The 20,071-nt window shown below is 49.1% G+C and overlaps 1 protein-coding gene across 9 annotated transcripts in view; it reads right to left on the bottom strand.

Moving 5' to 3' along the window:
* Nucleotides 1–6,627: 6,627 nt before the first annotated feature.
* DCTN1 (dynactin subunit 1) overlaps nucleotides 6,628–20,071 on the bottom strand; it is a 39,273-nt gene continuing 25,829 nt past the window's right edge. For 6 of the 9 annotated variants that reach the window (XM_051966215.1, XM_051966209.1, XM_051966212.1 and 3 more), the window contains 25 exons: nucleotides 17,900–18,097; nucleotides 17,238–17,435; nucleotides 16,866–17,070; nucleotides 16,644–16,722; nucleotides 16,399–16,558; nucleotides 15,933–16,037; nucleotides 15,459–15,650; nucleotides 15,195–15,311; nucleotides 14,839–14,991; nucleotides 14,492–14,652; nucleotides 14,094–14,262; nucleotides 11,706–11,774; nucleotides 11,454–11,516; nucleotides 11,145–11,294; nucleotides 10,849–11,010; nucleotides 10,592–10,723; nucleotides 10,350–10,475; nucleotides 10,119–10,261; nucleotides 9,840–10,006; nucleotides 9,175–9,189; nucleotides 8,843–8,976; nucleotides 8,461–8,653; nucleotides 8,191–8,270; nucleotides 7,671–7,760; nucleotides 6,628–7,560 (listed from right to left, as the gene is read on the bottom strand). In XM_051966215.1, coding sequence (XP_051822175.1) covers nucleotides 7,423–7,560; nucleotides 7,671–7,760; nucleotides 8,191–8,270; nucleotides 8,461–8,653; nucleotides 8,843–8,976; nucleotides 9,175–9,189; nucleotides 9,840–10,006; nucleotides 10,119–10,261; nucleotides 10,350–10,475; nucleotides 10,592–10,723; nucleotides 10,849–11,010; nucleotides 11,145–11,294; nucleotides 11,454–11,516; nucleotides 11,706–11,774; nucleotides 14,094–14,262; nucleotides 14,492–14,652; nucleotides 14,839–14,991; nucleotides 15,195–15,311; nucleotides 15,459–15,650; nucleotides 15,933–16,037; nucleotides 16,399–16,558; nucleotides 16,644–16,722; nucleotides 16,866–17,070; nucleotides 17,238–17,435; nucleotides 17,900–18,097 — 3,399 coding nt within the window. In that variant the 3' untranslated portion in view covers nucleotides 6,628–7,422. The remainder of the gene's footprint in view (nucleotides 7,561–7,670; nucleotides 7,761–8,190; nucleotides 8,271–8,460; nucleotides 8,654–8,842; nucleotides 8,977–9,174; nucleotides 9,190–9,839; nucleotides 10,007–10,118; nucleotides 10,262–10,349; nucleotides 10,476–10,591; nucleotides 10,724–10,848; nucleotides 11,011–11,144; nucleotides 11,295–11,453; nucleotides 11,517–11,705; nucleotides 11,775–14,093; nucleotides 14,263–14,491; nucleotides 14,653–14,838; nucleotides 14,992–15,194; nucleotides 15,312–15,458; nucleotides 15,651–15,932; nucleotides 16,038–16,398; nucleotides 16,559–16,643; nucleotides 16,723–16,865; nucleotides 17,071–17,237; nucleotides 17,436–17,899; nucleotides 18,098–20,071) is intronic. The other 3 variants (XM_051966211.1, XM_051966217.1, XM_051966218.1) reach the window with 1 other exon arrangement.

Raw genomic sequence — 20,071 nt, 5'->3', positions numbered from 1 at the left:
GTGTTGATAACATTGTCCTTGTAATTTGATCTTGAACAGTTTGACAATGTCAAGGACTTTGGTATTGAGAACTTTCTTTTCTGGGTTTTTAGTTACAGGCCTGCAGATGAGACAAGAGTTTTAACACTGCAGAAGCAGCTACCATGTCCTTCCTCCATAGGGATTGTTTGCCAGGAGGTTAGCTTTGGGGACTTGGTGGGAAGCAGGATTGGGGGAGGAGAAAGGAAGTTCTTAGGGCTTCTGGATTTACCCACTCATTGGTGGTAGACCTCTTCTCTCCAGGGATTATAACATAAGCCCTAAAATCATTCCTTTCCACCTGACCAATATATGGTGTCAATACCACTGGAGCCTGTGACCTCTCCCAAGCCTTACAACAGCCAGAATGATTGAGGAAGAAGGATTATAGGATAGATTATATGAAGACAGATTGGAAATGTTGGGCCTTTCCTTAATATGCAAAGAATCACTCATTTGCTTAGACAATATTTTTATAATACAAAATGTGTATGGAAATGGGAAGGACAGCTACATCATGAAAGGGACTAAGAAGGAATTGGCTTTTCCTCAGTCCCTGAACTGAGAAGTAAAGGTCCCCTTTCCCTTAGTATTATCAGGAGAAAGCTCACAACCATAATGGGCCTTTTGAAAGGGATGTCCCTGGTGGAGAAAATGGCTACATTAATGCATTCCAGGATCCTAAAATAGATCCCTTGACAGGGAAAAAAAAATTACTAGTTAAAATGCAATTTTCATGTGCAATTGCTACTTTTTGTAAGATTTTATTTAAATCAAGCACATTAGTATGCTGGCCAGACTTCATCAGTATAATCCATTGGTTAAAAATACCCTTAACTATTGACTTTTATTAGACTTATGCCCTAATTTTTTTTTTAAGAGGAAAAATTCCTATATATTTTCTAGAAGCTTTTTGTGATAACAGAGAGCTGGAAATAAGGTAAGGGTGGGGGTACTCACCATTTGGGAAATAACTGAAGAAATTATGGTAGATGAAGGTAATGGAAAAATACTGGACTATAAGAGATGATTTTTGAAGGGATTTCAGAGAAACCTGGGTAGATTTACCTGAATTGGCCTTAGGTCAAATTGAGCAGAAGTAAGACAATTCATATAAAACTATGTTTAAAGTGAACAAATTTTAAAGACTTAAGAAAATCATGATTCCAGATCAGTGATGAAGAGTGCTTTTCCTGATAGAGAGACCAAAGACTTAATGTGCAGAATGAGACACCTTTTTGAATATGGCTAATGTGAGAATATGTTTTGTTAGACTTTACATATTTGCTGTAAATTTGTAATAAGATGGTGTAAGTGGAAGCAAAATTTTTAAAATGCTTAATTAAAAAAATAAAATTTTAACTTATTTACATGTTAGATTCAGCACTAAAAATCATAAACTGGGATTTATATATGCATATATATATATACCCACATTTCTTAAATAGGGGAGACCATAAGCTTATGGCTGGAGTGTGGGCCCCTGTACTTGGAGTAATTAAGAAAAGAGAAAGGCTCTCTTTTTCATATCATGTCCCCAGAAAAACAAGGGGACTTTCATTGGAGATAAGGTTGTACATCATCATCTCTCAGGGATAAGCTAATGCTTCTAGTGAACTTGTATTTTTTTTTTTTTAATTAAAGCTTTTCATTTACAAAACATATGCATGGGTAATTTTTCAGCAAAGCTTTCTGTTCCAAAGTATCTCTCCTTCCCCCATCCCTTCCCCTAGATGGCAGGTAGTCCAATACATGTTAAATATGTTAAAGTATATGTTAAATACAATATATGCATACATATTTATACAGTTATCTTGCTGCACAAGAAAAATTGGATCAATAAGGAAAAAAAACTGGGAAAGAAAACACAACAACAGAAAGAGTGAGAATGCTATGTTGTGGTCCACACTCAGTTCCTACAATTCTTTCTTTGGGTGTAGATGGCTCTCTTCATCACTGAACAATTGGAATTGGTTTGAATAATTTCATTGTTGAAGACAGCCATGTCCATCAGAATTGATCGTAGTACAGTCTTGTTACCCATGCATAACGATCTGCTCACTTCATGTAGTTCTCTCCAAGATCATGTTCATCTAGGTCTCTCTGAAATTATCCTGCAGGCCGTTTCTTACAAATCAATAATATTCCATAACATCCATGGATCATAATTTATTCAGCCATTCTCCAATTGATGGGCATCCACTCAGTTTCCAGTTTCTTGCCACTACAAAGGGGGCTGCCACAAACATTTTTGCATGTGTGGGTCCCTTTCCCTCCTTTAAGATCTCTTTGGGATATAAACCCAGTAGAAATACTGCTGGATCAAAGGGTATGCACAGTTTGATAGTTTTTTGAGCATAGTTCCAGACTACTCTCCAGAATGGAATTTGGATCCAGAATGGATTTAGGTATCAATATCTGTCTTTGTCAAAAAGGAATTAGGTAGGAGTCCTTCATTCCCTATTTTTTCAAATAGTTTATATAATATGGAGGTTAATTTTCTTTAAATGTTTGGTAGAATTCACATATAAATCCATCCCAAGTCTTAGGGAGTTAATAGCTTATTCTATTTTTTTCCTAAAATGGGACTATTTAAATAATTTATTTCTTCTGTTAATCTGGGCAATCTATATTTTTGTAGGTATTCCTTCATTTTGCTTAGGTTATCAAATTTATTGACATAAAGTTGGGCAAAATAACTCCTAATTATTGCTCTAATTTCCTCTTCACTGGTGCAAAGTTCTTCTTTTTCATTTTTGAGACTAACAATTTGATTTTCCTCTCCTTTTTCTAATCAAATTAAATAAAGGTTTATCTATTTTGTTGTTTTTTTCCTAAAACCAACTCAGTTTTGTTTATTAATTCAATAGTTTATTTTCAATTTTATTAATCTCTCCTTTTATTTTTAGAATTTCAAGTTTGGTATTTGATTGGGAGTTTTTAATTTGTTTTTTTTCTAGCTTTTTTAGTCAGAAGCCCAATGCATTGATCTTCTCTATTTTATGCAAGTAAGCATCTAGAGATATAAAATTTACCCTTATTACTGCTTTGGCTGCGCCCCACAAATTTTGGTATGTTGTCTCGTTATTGTCATTCTCTTGGATAAAATTATTATGTCTATGATTTACTGTTTCACCCATTCATTCTTTAGGATGAGATTATTTAGTTTCCAATTACCTTTTGGTCTATTTTATTGAAAGTAATTTTTATTGCATTGAGATCTGAAAAAAATCCATTTATTATTTCTGCTTTTTTGCATTTGATTTTGAAGTCTTTATGTCCTAATATATGGTCAATTTCTGTAAAGGTTCCATGAATTGTTGAGAAGAAAGTGTACTTCCTTCTGCAGAGGAAAGGAGTACATTCAATTTTCTCCAAAGATCTACCATACCTAACTTTCCTAGTATTCTATTTACCTCTTTAACTTCTTATTTTGTGGTTTGATTTATGTAGTTCTGAGAGAGCAAGGCTGAGATCTCCTACTATTATAGTTTTGCTGCCTATTTCTTCTTATAACTTTCTTAACTTCTCTAGGAATTTACATGTTACACCACTTGGTGCATATATGTTTAATGTTGATATTGCTTCATTACCTATGGTACCCTTTAGCAAGATTTTTTTTTCTTTTTCTTTTTGCTGAGGCAGTTGGGGTTAAATGACTTGCCCAAGGTCACACAGACAGGGAGTGTTAAGTATGAGAATTCAAATTTGAACTCAGGTCCTTCTGACTTCAGAAATGGTGCGCTATCCACTGCGCCACCTAGCTGCCCCCCAAAAAAATATTTTCCAAAATAAAAAAGATCTAGGGCATTTGCAGCAATTCCCACCCACCTAGACCATGTGGCAACAGAAGCTCAATGGACAGAGGAACTAAAGTCAAGTCAACTGCCCCAGTGCCCATGCTGAGGGTCCATCTAGCCATCAAAGCCTTGTTTCATCTTCACTTTGATCAGTACTTTCCAGCCTTCTGCCAGCTCCCCACCTCTCTCTGGTTGCTGAAGCGTCTACTTTTGAGAAACTTCAGCCTTGTGTTTGTTTGTTAAACAAAAGGAAAATTGAAGCACACTAGTAGACTTGGAATGTTTTATATCTCACCGATAAACAGCCATGATCTTGGACAAGTCCTTTTCCCTCTTTGAGCTTCAGTTCCCTCATCTGTAAAAATGGGGATTTTTTTTTAACCCCTAAACATAACCTGCAGAGGAAATCTGTTCTGGAGACACAATTTTGAAGTTTGACTGGATAAAAAAGTAGAGGACAAGGCTGGAAAGGTAAACTGGAACCAGGTTGTTGATTCTGAATACCAAAGCAATTTCTTCATCTTTGCTACTAGAGTAACAGGAAGGCCCTAGAATTTAATGAGCTGGGGGCTGCTCTAAGCAGACCTATGCTTTAAAAAGATTCCTCTGGCAGCAATGTGTTAAAATCATACAAAGTATCCCGGAGACAGATGATTATATGTGACTTCTAATATACTTTATGCTTCAACTGCAGTGACCTAGTTGATGTTCCCCAAGCATGACATTCCACTTATAACTCTATACAATCCTCCATGATGGGAAGGCGCTATTTTTTCAGACCCAGCACCTTTCAGGACTCAGCACAAGTACTATCTCTTGCAAGAGACTTTTTCAGGTTCCCCAACTATTAGTGGAATGCTCATTCACATTGCCAACCAACACATAGATTTTTTTATATATATTTCCTGGTTTTGTTTGTATGTTGTCTTGTAAGAGAATGGGGGGAGAGGGAGGTTGTCCCACATTTGTATTTATCCCCAGTGCTCAATAAAGTTTGCTGGCCAAAGTGCAGGAGAAAAAATGCTAGTCTTGAAGATCAAGGGTTCAAATCCCATTTCAGACAATTTTTAGCTGTGGGACCTTAGGAAAATCACAAATTTTTGAGTCTCAGTTGGCTCATCCATAACAGAGAAAACACCACCTATGAAGTTATTAAGAGAATCAAGAGATAATGTACATAAAGTACTTTGCAAAATGTAATGTTAAATAAATGTCATATAGTTATGAGGCAAGTAGTGGCATAGTAGATAGATCTTGGGACCTAGATCAAGAGCTGAATTCAAATCCTGCTTCAGAAACTTCTACTGGTTCTGTGATCCTGAACAGTCATTTAACCTGTTTGCCTCAGTTTCCTCATCTGTAAAATAGAAACAATAGATACCTATCTCATAGGGTCATTGTGAGGATCAAATGAGTTAAGAATACAAAGCACTTAGCAAATTTTAAAATGCTTTATAATTTCTAGCTATTATTTCAATTATTATAATACCACAAGGACTCACCAAGATCCAGTAACTTGTCAGCCAGTGGAAAACCAAATGACTGAAGCAGTATGAATCAGTAGTGCAGAAAGGGCCTGCCATAAACACCAACTGCTGCTGATGGGTAAATAAGCTCCAAGGTCCCTGGAGTGGCAGACCCCATCCTGCTTCCAGACCCTCCCCCAATGCCATCACCTGTGCTATGAAGCAGCCCCTGAGCGCTTTGCCAACTGCAGTTGTGGGTGGTATAGCTCCTCTTCACAAGCCATAACTAAGACTTAGAAAAATAAGAGTTCTCACAGCCAAATGCATCATCAGACCCAGATGAGTTTATCAGCAGAAATGACATTATGAAAGAAAAGGCATGATCACCCACTTTGCTGCTGCACCCCAAGGACCAGGCTCCCTTTCCAGCTAACTCACAGAAATCTGTGCACTATGTCCCCCACCACAAGGTGACATCTATCTTGCTTTTTCTGTCTATGTCCTTGGTGCTTTGGGCTTAACAAGCTTTTTCATTCATTCATTGCCCAGCTCCAAAGGCAGCCCTTGGAGTTAAGTCTGTCAGCACATATGCAGGGGGTCCCCAAAATGTCTTGGTACAATTTTAAGATGGCTTACAACTGCGCCACAAACACATATGGTGTATGTATACATTTGTGTAAACATGGCACAATATACACGTGTATGCACTTGCATATACAACGTGGTTTTCATGTGTGCTCAAGAACACACGTATATACACATTTGGTGTTTTGTGTATGTACATTCATACAATATTTGTGTGCATACATATGTAATACACACATCCTAGACAGAAATGAATAGGCCATGAATCGGGATTAAATGAGATCATGATACATGCTACATGATAAGCAGGAAATTATATAAGGCTCTCAGTGATCCCAGGCTGATTCCTGCCATGACAGCCCATCTTGATATTATGTTTTCTCAAGGATGCAGCCTGGCTGCAAATTATTCTTCACCACAATCTCTGAAGAATCAAAATTATGAGAGAACTAAAGGAGAATAACAAGCTGCGTGTGTGTGTGTATGTGTGTGTGTTTGTGTACTCTCACATACACACATACTGTTTTCAAGACATTGCCAATGGACGAATGTAAAGAAACTATCTCATACTCCCCGGTCCCACCAGATTCAGATTAAAACATAATTGGGAAGCATTCTACAAAATAAAAATAAAGTGCACCCGGATGATGTTAATTTGTGGTTTTCTAGCACACCCCACTCATTTCTGAGTCTGACACCAGCAGGATAAAGCCACTATCAAGTCCGGGGCCTACAAAGGAATGACAATGATCCAGGGGTCGCCCTTCAGCACCATGGATAGATCACACGGGGAGATTTTATTCTCAGTGCAGGGGGAGGAAAGCATGGATGGTTTTAGTCTGCCCAACAAGATCCATATCCAAATAAAACAGGGCTTCTCACCCTCCCATTACCTACGGGCCCCTGGGTTGGTCTGAGGACCGCTTAGCTCTCAGCAACTGTGAAAGATCCCGCACCCCACCATGTTATAAGCTACTTCTTTGTATGCTCAGTACAAGACGCCCAATGAATGGGAGGCTGAACGGAAAATGTAGGGACTAGGCGTGTAAAAGAGTCTTTGCCCCTCTAAGGGCTACTATGCACCAGGCACACCTGGGCATTGATGCAGCCCCTCAAACCCCAAAGCCCTGCTGCTACCCCTTCTCTCCTGTCCCAGACCCTGCGGCTGCCTGCTGAGTCACTGGAGGGGGGCTGGCTGGGTCTCAGTACCCCACACACAGCCATCCCTTCAGCCTGTCTTCTACCACCAACACCATGCATACAGTGCTGAGGAAGAAGCTGCTTTATTGAGGGGGTGATTCCCCATACTGGGGTTGAACACCCCTCCCTGGGCCAGGCCAGCCCCGCTTCCCCCAACTCTCCAGGGAGAAGGGAGCAGCTAAGGCCAGGGGCTGGGCTCCAGGAGGAGAGGATGGGATTAACATTATGGCTTTACATGAGTAGTGATATTCTTGTCTGGGACAGGTCTGTGGGAAGGTGGGAGGAAGCAGCAGCAGGCAGAACCCTCAGGGTGTCAGGGAAACATGAAAAGGAGCAGAGGGATGCAGCTGGAGCTAGGAGATGAGGCGGCCATGAAGCCGGTGCAGCTGTTCGTGGGTCAGTACCAGGCGGTGCCGCTGCCCAAGGCCAGCCGTGCAAGGGAAGGTCACTTTGCCCACGTATACAGTGTCTTCTCGTTTCTCTTCTTTAGCCTGGGAGGGAAGGAGAGAAGGGAATGTGCCCAGTAAGGCAATATGAGGACACTCATACCCCATTTCCTCATTCCTACAAAAGTACCACCCGTGCCTCCCATCAGTCTCACCCTAAGGAAGGCCGATGAGGGGAACGTGGCAAAGTCAGTGGGGACAGTGGCTCCTGGGCGCTGAGACACAGTTTCTTTCATCACCTCATCCTGCGGAGAAGAAATGGCAGATTATGACAAAAATGAGAAGCTGCCAGCCTACAAGAATTCCCCCCTTATGGGCGGGGGGGGGGAGGAGGAGGGGGAGAGAAAAAGGGAGGGGGGGGAGGTGCCTGGGCCTTTGCCAAGCTCAAGCCTTGTCTTTTCTAAGACTTCCCTTTGCTGTTGCAGCCTCTTTCCCCCGGCTGGCTGAGAAAGGGCTCTCAGCTCTCCTAACTTTCTTGCCTCAAGTCTCCTCAGCTAGACTAGAGAGCTTCCTGAAGGCAGTGCCAAGGTGGGTGCTGGGGTCTTCCTCACGCCGTCTGGTATCCAGGCCCCCAAAAGTGGGGACCTTGGTGTTGGCAGGAATAACCTGGCTCAAGGATCCCCAAAAGTACTGGTGAGATGTGGGGAGTAGGGAGCTGGGGGGGAGGGCTCTCACCTGCAGTTTGTCGATGGTGTCACTCAGGGATTGGAGGTGGGTGAGCTGTTCCAGAAGCTGGGCCCCGGGACTCTTTGTGGCTGCCAAGGGAGAAGAAGCTGGTGAGCCCCACAGACCAGGTAAGGGTGGGAGGGCAGAAAAGGGATGTAGGGACAGAGATGCACTGGGATGGGATGATAGCCTTGGCCCACCAGCAAGACCTCTTTCAGTGCAGGGATATGATTCCATATTCTGGACCCAGGGAACAAGATGGGAAGGCAGAGTCCTTACCAGGGCTGGACCTTGTGATATCTATCACCCGGGTGCACGAGCTGAGCTGATGCAGCGTGTCCAGTAGCTGGCTGGTTTTCCGGTACAAAGCTCCAGCTGCGAGCTCACCGTCGGAGCTTTCCCGCCCTGAGGGTGTGAGCTTGGCCACATGCAGGGGAGGCAAAGCTGCCAGGGCTGCCTTCATCTGGGCTCCCTAGAACCAGGAAGAGGAGAGAGGAGATGCTGCAGCCCACCCCACCCCACTCCCACGTGTTCCTACTGACCCAAAGCAGACCAGAGGAGCTCTTCTCCCTCAGTCCCATCCTCCCATCCCCTTCTCCATCAGTCAGTCCAGGGCTGGGCTCCCATTCCATGCTCCAGCTACTTCCTCCTGGCTCCATACCTTGAGCGTGCTGTTCTCATGCTGGAGCTGGGAGATGTGCAGCCTCATGGCCGAGATCTGCTGGAGCAGCAGGGGAGAGTCCTTCACGGGCCCAGGGCCTGGGATGTTGGCCAGAGGCGGGCCTGCAGCCCCTCCTGTGGGGACATTGCCAGGAGAGCGCTCACGAGTGTCCAGGGAGCTCAGGCTCACCCCATGCTCTGTCCTCCCCTCTTCACTCCCCTTTCAAGCCCATGCCTTTTCATACTGACCACTGCCCTACCAGCCCCAGATCCCCAGACAGGGAAGTCAGGCACTGCCCCCCAAACCCCTTCAGCATCCAGGCAGGTCTATACCTCGCTGCTGTTCTTCTGTGGCCAGGCCAGCCCAGGGGGAGGGGAGAGAGGAGAGAAGAGACACACATGTGACAGGGGGTCGGGGTTTCAAGGTGCAAGGACAGGAGCAGGGGCCTGAAGCCACAGTCCAGTGACATAACTCATGGTCTTTGAGTAGCCCTTTGGCCACTTGAAGGACCCGCTTTGGCATAACGGGGCCTTTGAACATAGATCCAGGGCACTGAGAGCACAACAGGAGGGTCAGCAGTTGGGAAACAATGGCCCAAAGGGGAGCTTGTAGAAAGCCAAGGAACCAGACGGTGGGAGTGATGGGACACTCAGGAAGGTACAAAGGTGGGCCCGACAGCTGGGTGCAGCTCAGCCTGCCTGGGAGCACCAGGAGCAGGGAAAGGAGGAGACCGAGTACAGAGAGCATGACAGCCTAGTGTCCGAGGCCTGACGCACGGGATGGTGGCAAGAAGACGAATTCAGAGCTGGATTTAAATCCTGCCTCCCTCCCTCTTCACTCCCTGAACAACTGGAAGCTAGCGCTTCCCCTGCTCAGTTTCATCTGAGTGATAGGGGGTGGGTTAGATGGCCGGGGGGTCCCTTCCAGTTTTAACTCAATGAGTGTGTGGGAGAGGTGGGCCCCCCACCTCTGGCCACGCCCTGGGCCCGCCGCTCACCGCCAGTGATGCCAGAGACGAGGGTGGCGATGCCCGAGGGGGGTGTTCCCCGCAGCCCCTCGATGGTCCTTTTGGACTGGCTGCTCAGGCGCTGCTTCAGCTCCGCCTTCTCGGCCTCCAGCTGGTCAATGTCTGCCTGGAGGGCGTCCATCGTCTCCTCGAACTCTCTGTAAGAGAAGCAGGAAGCCCTGGGTGTCCCTGCGCCCCCGCCAGCCCCGAGGGGAGAGGTGCGCGGGTGCGCCGGGCTGGGGGTCGGGGCCAGGCCAGGGGCCCACGTACTTCTCCTTCTTGCGCAGCAGGGCCTGCGTTTCCTCCAGGCGGCTCTGCACCTTCTCGGTCCTCTCGTCAGCGTCCTTGGCCGCGCTGTCCAGCTTCTTCTCCAAGAGACTCAAGCGCACGTTGGCCTCGCTCAGCTCTTCCCCCTGGAGGCCGTGGGGTCAGCTCAGCCTGGGCCGCCGGGCTCCTGGCTCTACCCCCACCCCCTCCCGGCCTCCCGTCCCCAGGCCCCACCTTGATCTTGAGCGACTTCTTCAGCTCCTTAATGACGGTCTCCCGGTCCTCCAGCTTCAGGCCCAGGCCCTCAGCATCGGTGATCTCTGCACGAAGGGCTGCGGCCCGCAGTTCGGAGGGAGGAGGCTGTGGGGGCACCGGGAGGTGAGGATCCCTTGGCCCCAGGCAGCACCGTCCCCGCCCCCAGGCTTGCCCGGGACTCCCCAGGGCCTCGAAACAGCCCACCAGGCCCCCTGGCCCACCTTGCTCGGGGGCCTCTCTGCGTCGTACTCTCCCTCTTGCATAGCCGTGGCCAGCTTGTTCATGGTGGCAATGAGGATGCTACATGACTGTCGAAGGCACTCATAGGGACTGCTGGATGGAGACCCATAGATCTGTTGGGAGTCCAGGACCCGCATCAGCCCGACAGACCCAGGAGCCATCACTGCTCCCTCCCCACACTTCTTCTCCCTCTGTCCCCTCCAGCCACGGCAGTCTGTGTATCCTGCGGCCTCCCTACCTGCTCCCCTGCCTTGAAGGCCAGCTCTTCCAGGGTGCCAGAGGGCAGACCCTCATTCTCGGCCAGAGGGGCGATCAGTTGGGCGGCAGCAGCAGCTACCTCCTGAAGCACGGCCACCACCCACGTCAGATGCTTCCGACAATCCAGAAGTGTCTCTGACACCTGCAGCAAGGAGAGCGGGTGAAAGGAGTCTCCCCACCCCCGACCTCCCCTTCCTCTTCACAGCCCCTGCCAGGGACAACGGGTGTCCTCCTGTTTTCTCTGCTTCCCTGCAGCCCAGGGCACATCTCACACACCTGAGGCCCAAAACCAAGGGCAGCTGGGATCCCAGGAGCATCCGTGCCCGGCATCCGTCTTCGGATCTTCTTACAGAACTGCCGGATGTCACTGCAGGACGTTTCCAGGTCCCGGAGCAGGAGGGATAAGTCTGAGGCCTCCTGCCCTCCCTGGACACAGAGAGAACACAAAGTCAACACTAACAGGGAAAAGGAATGAGAAAGGAGGGCGGTCAAGGAGGAGGGAGGGATTTGATGAGGGTGGGGAGAAGGAGAGGGGGAGAAAGGGTAGGAGTGAGTCTGACCGGGAGGGTGGGGCCCACAACTCACCTGCAGAAAGGCATGAAGCCTCCCCACCTCCACAGCCATGCAGTCCAGTGCACTCTGGGTGAACTGTGAAGACACCAGCGTCAGCCCATGAGCACCCTTCCCTTTCTGGCCCCCAAATGCTCTTTTCAGCCTCATCACCCCAGGAGCCCTCCAGCTCCCCCCTCCAACTACCAGGAGGCAATGGGGAGCGGGGGCTCACTTTCCAGGAGCTGGTCTGAAGCCCCTTGGCCGCCCTCTCTAGCCAGCCCTCACCTTGATGTGGTCGGCCAGCTGCACAGTGCAGTCCTCGGGCTGCTCAGTAAGATGGATGCTATACAGGTGCTATGGAAGAACAGACAGACTCAGCCCTGGGGTCAGGCTTCTGCTTATCATCCTCCTCCTCTTTGTCCCCAGGTCCCCATCACCCACAACCCAATGAAAAGTTGCCCTGCCTCCTAATCTCCTGCCTGTGTGTAGGGAGCGAAGAAATACCTTATGAAGCCCCACTATGTGCCAGGCACTATACTAAGAACTTCACAAATGTCATCTGATCCTCACAACCACCCCTGGAGTTTGATGCTCCTATTATTCCTATTTCACAGTGGTAGGACCTGGGGCAGGTGAGGTTAAATGACTATTAAGAGTCTGAGGCAGGTGTGGAACAGGCTGGTGCCCTATCACCCGGGCCCCTGGCCATAGTAAGGACATGCAGTCTCCAGACTGGAGCCCAGCCAGGCCCCTCCCTCTGCACTGTCCGACAGGAACCCTTTGGGAGAGAGATGGGTACGTGTACATGTGTGTATGGGAGCACAGGCCAGGGTGTGGTAAGGGCCTGCAGAGCAAGCAGGAGCAGGGGAGGGCTCAGAGAGGGAGAGCCTGGGTGAGGGGTAGCCGGCTCCCTCAGGGAAGAGCATAGGTCCTAGCATCGAGGGGGGCCTGCAGAGATTAGGCAGCCAAAGACGTGGCCACCCTCCCACAAAGCCCACGCTGCCCACCCCGCTAACAAAATGCCTTGCGAGGCATCTCCAGAGCCTGCTGACGGTGGTCTCTCCCCTCAGGGCTGAGGAGAGAGCTCCTTTCCCATGAGACACACAATTTCAGGGGTCTTCTAAGTCTTCTAGAAAAGAGGACCCTGCAGAAAAGCCCAGCTGCTTCAGCAACCAGAGGGAGGGCTGTGGACTTTTACATCCCATGTCACCTCAGACAAGGCACTGAAGCTGAAATCACCCCAAGGCCCATTTCCCATCAGCCCCGCTCTAAAGACAGCACTGCAAAACTGTCAGTCATCATCAAACGAACAGCTCGCTCAAAACACCTTACACTCTCCAAAGTGATAAAGATGAAAATAGTCAACATTGAAGGGCATGTGAAACGACAGGCACGGGAACGGAAATGACTCTTCTGGAAAGCAGTGAATTACAAATAAAGTGACTATGACGTCCGTAGCCCTTGACCCAGAGTATCTGTTGCTAGGAACATACTCTGAAGAGGTGGTGCTGCACACAGCAAAACGTGGAGGGCAAAGCTTTTTGTGGCGGCAAAGAGCTGGAAACAAAGCAGATTGCCTATCGACTGGGAAAACGGCCAAACCAGCCATGGCACGTGAATGCGGTGGAATATTACCGGGCTGTCAGAAACAGGAGCATCATGAATACATTGAAGCACGAAGAGACTTAACTGAAATGATGCAGAGCCATGAAAACAGCTACACAAGGACTGAAATTCTGATGTTATAAAGAATGAACTTGATTCTAAAGGAGAAATACACTTCCTTCTATTCCCACCAGTATGGGATATCGCATAGAAAATCAATTTCTGCAATGTATAAATTGACTTTCCTGAATATTCTCTTAAAAAAAAAAGTTATGAGGAAGAGCTCTCTAGAAGGAAGAAAAGTGAGAGATACAAGGAAAAACCTAGGCAATATAAAAACAATATATAATCAGTACTTTTTTTTTTTTTTAAAGAAAAGAAGCTGTTTTTCAATCAGGGATCCTCCGGGATTTCTGACTTTTTCAGATTTCTAGGCACTGAGCTCCCCCATCACATATTTATTTTGACACTTCATCTATAAACTGATTGGAGACCTCTAAGGGTCTTTCCATTTCTTGATGTTCTGCACTTCTATGAGCTTCTCTCTCTTCCAAGCCAGTTTTCTGCCTTCTCTCCTCTCTCTTTTTTTTTGCTGAGGCAACTGGAGTTAAGTGACTTGCGAGGATCATAAGCTAGGAAATGTTAAGTGTCTGAACTCAGGTCCCCCTAATTTCAAGGCTGGTGCTCTAAGCACTGTGCCACCTAGCTGCCCACCCCCACCCCCCTTTCTCTAGACATCTAGCAATGTACCTGCTTGCTTGCACACTTTTCATCTCCCTACCAATTCCAAAGGAGTATGGAGGAGAGTCGTGGGAAACTCTCCCAGACTTATCCCTCCTACCCAGAAAGTACCCCTTTTCCTCCCTAGGTCTCCCCATCCCACTAGATTCTTGCAGTGGCCTTCCTTCCTGGGATCCTTCAGTGCCTCCTTCACTCCCTAGACACAAATCTGCCATGCCTTGAGGGCTGATCCACAGTCATTCAGACCCAGAGGGACATAGCCGCCAGCTGAGCCATGATCCCAGCCCCGTCCTGTCCCGTCCACCCCACACTGTCTGCTGCTCACACCTGGTAGTACTTGATGGCCTTGGTGAGCGGCTCCACGTTGACCGTCTCATCCAGCTGGTCCTTGTGCAACAGCTCAATGAGGAAATCCAAGGAGCGCTCGTGGGCACTCATCTCGGGATAGAGACTACCGACCTTTTTGTAGACATCCACACTGCACTGAGCCAGGGCACTGAGGGTCAGATTACAACCCCCGTGAGACCTTGGTCATGGGACAGAGACCCAGGGTGTTCTCTCTCCCAGTGTCGAGCTGAAGGGAGTGAGGGGCAGAGCCCTGGGGAAGAGCAGTCATCACAAGCAGCAGCTGGGACAGAAGGGCAGGGCACCGGAGTTCATACGCAGTTTTGATTTTGGCGGGAGAGAGACAGGGAGCCCGGAGTGGTGGCGCAGGGGTTACTCACTGCTCGTAGCGGTGGAGTGTGGCCTGCAGGAGACTCAGTGAGTACACCAGGCCGGCGGCAAAGCTGAGCTGCTCCCCAGGAGCCCCCCGAAGCCCTGGCCGCCCTGCACAATTCTCAGTCAGATCAAACTTCTCCTGGGCCTGCTTTCTGATGAGCTCTGCCTGTCAAAGAAGTGGAAGGGGACACGAGGCTCAGCACCGAGGCAAAAACCCTCAGGGAGGGAGGCACAAGGGCACTGCCTGGGCTCAGGGCCCAGACTCAGACAAAGAAGGCCACGGGGTTCTGGTTTGGGGCACGTGAGTGCAGGAGCACACCTTGTGAGAGTGCCTGTGAAAGTGGGGACTTACCTTACAAACCAGGCGGGGGATCAGCAGCAGGACCAGGACACAATCGTGATCTCCACCGGCCCTCAGGAAGCTATCCGGCATGAAGGCCGTAAGCAAGGACACGTGCCTATTGGCCTGGGCCACCTCCATCTGCCTCAGTTCCATCTCAATGGCCTAAAGGGTGACAGCACAGCAGAGCATGGGGGAGGGGCCCCCAAGCCTCCCCAGGCCAGGCCGGCGAGGCCCCAGGGGCCACAGCTTCTCTGAGTACGGAGCACAGATTCCGCCAGTGGCCAACACTAGGCCGGTCCTTTCTCCTCAGGGCCCCGGGAGGCCATCAACAGTACACATTCTTCACTCCCAGCTTTAATACTAACCTTGGCGTGGGCCTTGGTCTCAGCAAACTTAATCTTGAAGTCAAAGGTCTCCGGGGGCGGCTGCTGCTGCCTCTCCACTGAAGCCTCTTGCTGATTTGTTAGCTCCCGATTCACATCCTGGGAAGTAGGGACAGACTCTGAACAAGAGCAGGGGAGCCAGGCCTTGGACAGGAGTGTTTGGGAGAAGCAGAACAGAGGGAACCTGGTACAGTCTGGCCAAGTAACTGCAGGTGCGGGGATGTAATTGGGGGCAGGGGGAGGTACCTGCAGATGGGCGGTCAGCTGTCGGTATTTCTTTATAGTCTGTTGGTAGTCAGCAACCGTCTCCTGAGCAGCTTCCACACGCTTCTGGGCCTCCCTCACTCGGGCACCTGCCATGTCCAGCTGCTCCCGAAGCTCAAGCTCAGTCTCCCGGGCATTCTCCTGCAGCTCATCATTCATCTCATTCATAGCTTCCTGTGGTACACAGGCAGAGTGCAGCAGTAAGGATCAAGGGCCAGATGTGGTCCTGAGGGGATCCCCCCAGATGTGTCCCTCAGGGTTGGGGTCAGCAGGAAATCAAGGACAAGCTCCCCGAGTCATCCTCAATGAACAGTGGGAAAGGTCAGAGCGGGGCCTCCTTTTGTAGTATGTGAAAGGAGATGGGAGTGAGAAGCCGAAGCTCAGGAAAGGCCCGGAGCTTCCCCTCAGAGGTTGGGGGTGGGCAGAGTACGAGTCCAGATCACGCCTTCCTCTCACCAGGTCTCCCACGGTCTCCCGCAGTTCCCGCACTTTCTCCTCCAGGTTCAGGTTCCTGTCTGTCAGTGTCTCCACCATCTCTTCTGCTCCCAGGGCTGCATCTACCTGCAGTGTTGTAGAGGGAGTTACAGACGCTTTTCTCATTACGTGTGGCCAGGTTTTATCGTCTTTGCTGGGTCCCCCCCAGGTGCCTACCATTGTGTGTTGTACATAGTAAGTGTGCATTCAACTGAATTCCGCCCCCATTTGTTGGCCCCTGCTGTGTGTAAAATCATGTGACAGCTGGATGGCAAACACAGCTGCTGCACTCAGTGCCTCGCGCTGCTACAGAAAGACCACTCCTGGTGGCTACGCACTATCTGGGTGAAGTTCCTGACCTTTCAGGGTCTCCTTATCTGTAACATGAAGCCCTGGAAAGCGCCTCGCCTCGCTCCAAACCTGAGCCCCCCGGGGCCGCCGTCCCCACCTGCTCCTTGAGCTCATCGATGGTATGCTCAGCCTGGTCCAGCTCCTCCTGAAGGCGCTCGCGCTGCTGCCGCAGGGCCTCCAGTTCCACGTTCTTCTTCTCCATGAGCTTCTGCAGTTTGACGTGCTCCTGCTTCTCTGAGGCCGAGAGGTCTCGCATTCTGAGGGGCGGGGGAAGAGGCGTCACCCAAAGCCTCTCAGAGGCAAGGGCCCGAAGCCGTGGGGGGCAGAATCACGCACGCCTACCTCACCAAGGCATCCTTCAGCCGGGCATTCTGCTCCTCCAGCTGCTTGAGCTGGTAACTGGACGCAGCCCCATCAGATCCTGAGGGAGAACACAGGCCCCTCACTGCCCGCCCGGCCCACGTCCCTGCCCTCAAGCCCAAACAGCCCTCTCCTTCCCCTCCTCTGCTCCGGGGCTCCACTTTTCAGACTCCCATCTCCTAGAAAGGCATCCCTCCCCCTTACCCTTCTCCTCAATTTCGGCCTTTAGGATCTCGAGATCAGTGGTGAGCTCCTCCACACGTTCCTTCAGAGCCTCAACCTCCTGCTGCAAGGACTCTGCCCGCTCCTCGGCCATCTCCTTGTCCAGAGTGGCCATTTCTATAGCATCTGCAGTGTCGGCCATCTCCTCCATGTAGCGTTCTTTTGCCTCCAAGGCATCTTTCGCTTCCTGGGGAAGTAGGTGGGGGATGCGGTGCCACCTTACAAGGGGCTCCCAGCAGCCCAGGCTGTCACTCCCTTTGCTCTCTATCCCTTCTAAAGGGGCCCGTGACCAGTGTGACTGTTCCCAGGACCCTGTCCCTCTGCCCGGTTCTTCACCCTCACTGCCCAGCTCACCTTCCGAGCCTCCTTGAGCTTCCGCTGCAGCTCTGCCTGCTGCTCTTGCATCTTGCTCTTCCATTCCTGCACCTGCTCCAGCTGGATCTTATGCTTCTCAAGTTCTTTGAGCTTCGCCTTATCCTCTGCACGCTTCAGCCTCAGAGTCTCCAACTTCTCCTCCAGGTCACGCACCTGGACCCGCAGCCCTTCCTCTTCCTGGGAAGAAGCCACAGGATCCCTTCACTGAGGGTGCCCCCTCTATCCAAAGCTCTCAACTTGATCAAGGAACATGGCTGGGCTGGAAAGATGGGGATGAGACCCCTCCTCCAGGGAAGGAACAGAACAGTCTTCCACTCTCTCCCTTGATGGGGGAATCAAAGACTGCAGGAGGTATTTTACCCCACCTCAGGGCGAAGGAAGAGGCTCCTCTACAGTTCCAACCCTTAAAAGAAGGGATGGAGTTCTTTTTCTCCTTTTCTTATACACACACATCTGGGAAGGAAATTGCCACAGGATTAAGGGTCACCACCATGCTGAGATGGAGAAAGGGGCCTATATCACAGCAGCAGGAAATCACTGTATCCACAGTCACCTAAAACCAGCCCTAGTGCACCTAAAGCATCTGGAGAAAGTCTTGGGATCCTCCACAGAATAGCTTCCTCCAACATACCAGGTCTTACCTTGGAGGGGGAAGGCAATGGTGGAGCTGCCCCAGGAGAGGTGAGCGAGGGCGTAGGGATGATGGGGGCTGCCAAAGGTGTCTGTGCTGGAGTGCTGGGCTCACTGCTGCTCATCTCTCCAGTGGAGGCCGAGGCCGAACCTGAGGGTCCTGCAGGGCCACCAGCCCCTGATGCCCCTGAGCTGGTGGGACGGGCAGGCTGCATGGGTGTGGAAGAGAGAAAAATACATTGATCATCAGGTCAAAGAGAAACCCATTGTGCAGATTGTAGAGAGAGGCAGGCAGTGACTCTCAAAAGTCTGAGAGACAGAATAAAAAGGGGGAAAAAAATGAAGGAGTTGGAACAGGGTAAGGGAAAAAAATATAACAGACTTGAGACAACAATTAGACTTGAGACCATGAGAACTGCCCTCCAAGAGTTCCACAATCTTCCTCAACCTACAGGTCTGCTGGAAACCTCAATGTCAACTGGAGAGCAACAGTGGCTCAGCTAGATGAGGTCCTCTTCCTTAAAGGGCGGGAGCAAAATCAAGCCCAAGTCTCAGCCCTTCTTCTTATGGAGATCTAGCCAAGCTTTTCTGACCATGTTCAAACTCTTAGCTTATCTCCTGGGGGAGGGCAAGGGACAAGGTAAAGCCAAGGCCTGCAATGTTATTTTAGTAATCAGTGAAGATATGAGCAGTTTGACTTTAAAGCCTTCTGAGCTGGAGCAAGAGCACACTCTGGAGCTTGGCCCCCTTTTACTGACTCTTATAATAGGAGCTCATCGATAGCACTTCAAGATTTCCTCACAGTGTCCCCAGGAGGTCAGCACAGGAAGGCCTGAGAAGCTAGAATTAGGCCTAATAGCCAGGACTTGAAAATAGGCCTTCTGATTATAAGTCCTGGACTATCTAATTTAACCTACTATATCCTTCCTTTCTCCCTCATGAAGACCTATGAAGCGGGCCAGACATTATCTCCTCCAGTCACAACTTTCTAATTTCCCCCAAACTTAAAACTATGTCCTAGGAGAATTTCCCAACCTCCTCACCCTATCTTGGAGTATCAGGGTTCTCCCCTTCCTAGGTTCAGAATTCCTTCCACCACATGAGAAACACTCCAGTGGGGAAGAACAAGGCCATCCTGGCAAAGCACAGCTGACATAGATTTTAGCTTCCACAGAGATGGCCTTTTGATTCCTGCCTTGACCCTCTGATCCAAAACATAATCTTGGACACCAAATTTTCCTCCTCCTTTTCTCCTACCACAGTCAGTCATCAAACAGACATAATACACAGAATCACATGGATATGCAATGAGTTACAAACATAAGCATACACAGCACACATACACACAGCCATCCATATAGACAAAACAGAAGCATCTGAAAATTGGAAGGGACCTCAGAGTCCTGACTCATACTCCATCTCCTATAACAATCCCCGATAGATGGTCATTAGCCTCCATCCAAAACCTCTAGTGAACAGGAGAGCTCATTCCCTCCCAAGGCAACCACTCCTCTTTTAAAAGTGCTAATTAAGGAGCTTTTTTCTTTCCGGTAAACTGAAGTCTGCCTCTCTGAAACCATCATGCATTAATCCAAGTTCTGCCATGAAGCTGAGGCCAAATCTAATCCCCCTCCCACAAAGGTCCATTGGGCCAGAAAGGTCTTAATAAAAGAAGGCTAATTGGAAACTAAAATCCAACTCCTGGTGAGTGTAAGTCACCAACAAATGAACTACATCTCGGAATACTGTAAAAACTGGCCAATGTGTGCTAATCGTTGACCTCTGAAAGATTATGAACAATAGCATGGAAAAGAACAAAGGGCTCAGTTCTCAAATAGGACAAGAGAACAGAGACTGCTATGTACAGCTTGTGAACTTGATTCCAATTCCCAGAAAAAGTCTACAACACTTTCTGAAACAAATGGTCATTAATATATAGAAAAAGGAGCACAGTCATACCTATGAGGGTATACCAGATGAGTTCCATCTCTTTTTATGACAGGGCTACTAGACTGATAAAACAGGAACAGGATACAGTTACATAGTTCAACTATCAATCTATCAACAATTTTTTATTAAAATCTACACGTCAGGCACTTTTACAAATAGTGGAGATACAAAGGCAAAAACTGTACGTTTTTGAAGGAAACCAGGGACTCTTAAGAGGCAGACAGGAGGATTAA

Source organism: Antechinus flavipes, chromosome 6, assembly GCF_016432865.1.
Source record: "Antechinus flavipes isolate AdamAnt ecotype Samford, QLD, Australia chromosome 6, AdamAnt_v2, whole genome shotgun sequence".
NCBI lineage: Eukaryota > Metazoa > Chordata > Mammalia > Dasyuromorphia > Dasyuridae > Antechinus > Antechinus flavipes.
The sequence above is the reverse complement of the archived record's forward strand: the minus strand, read 5'-3'. Positions and strand labels throughout refer to the sequence as shown.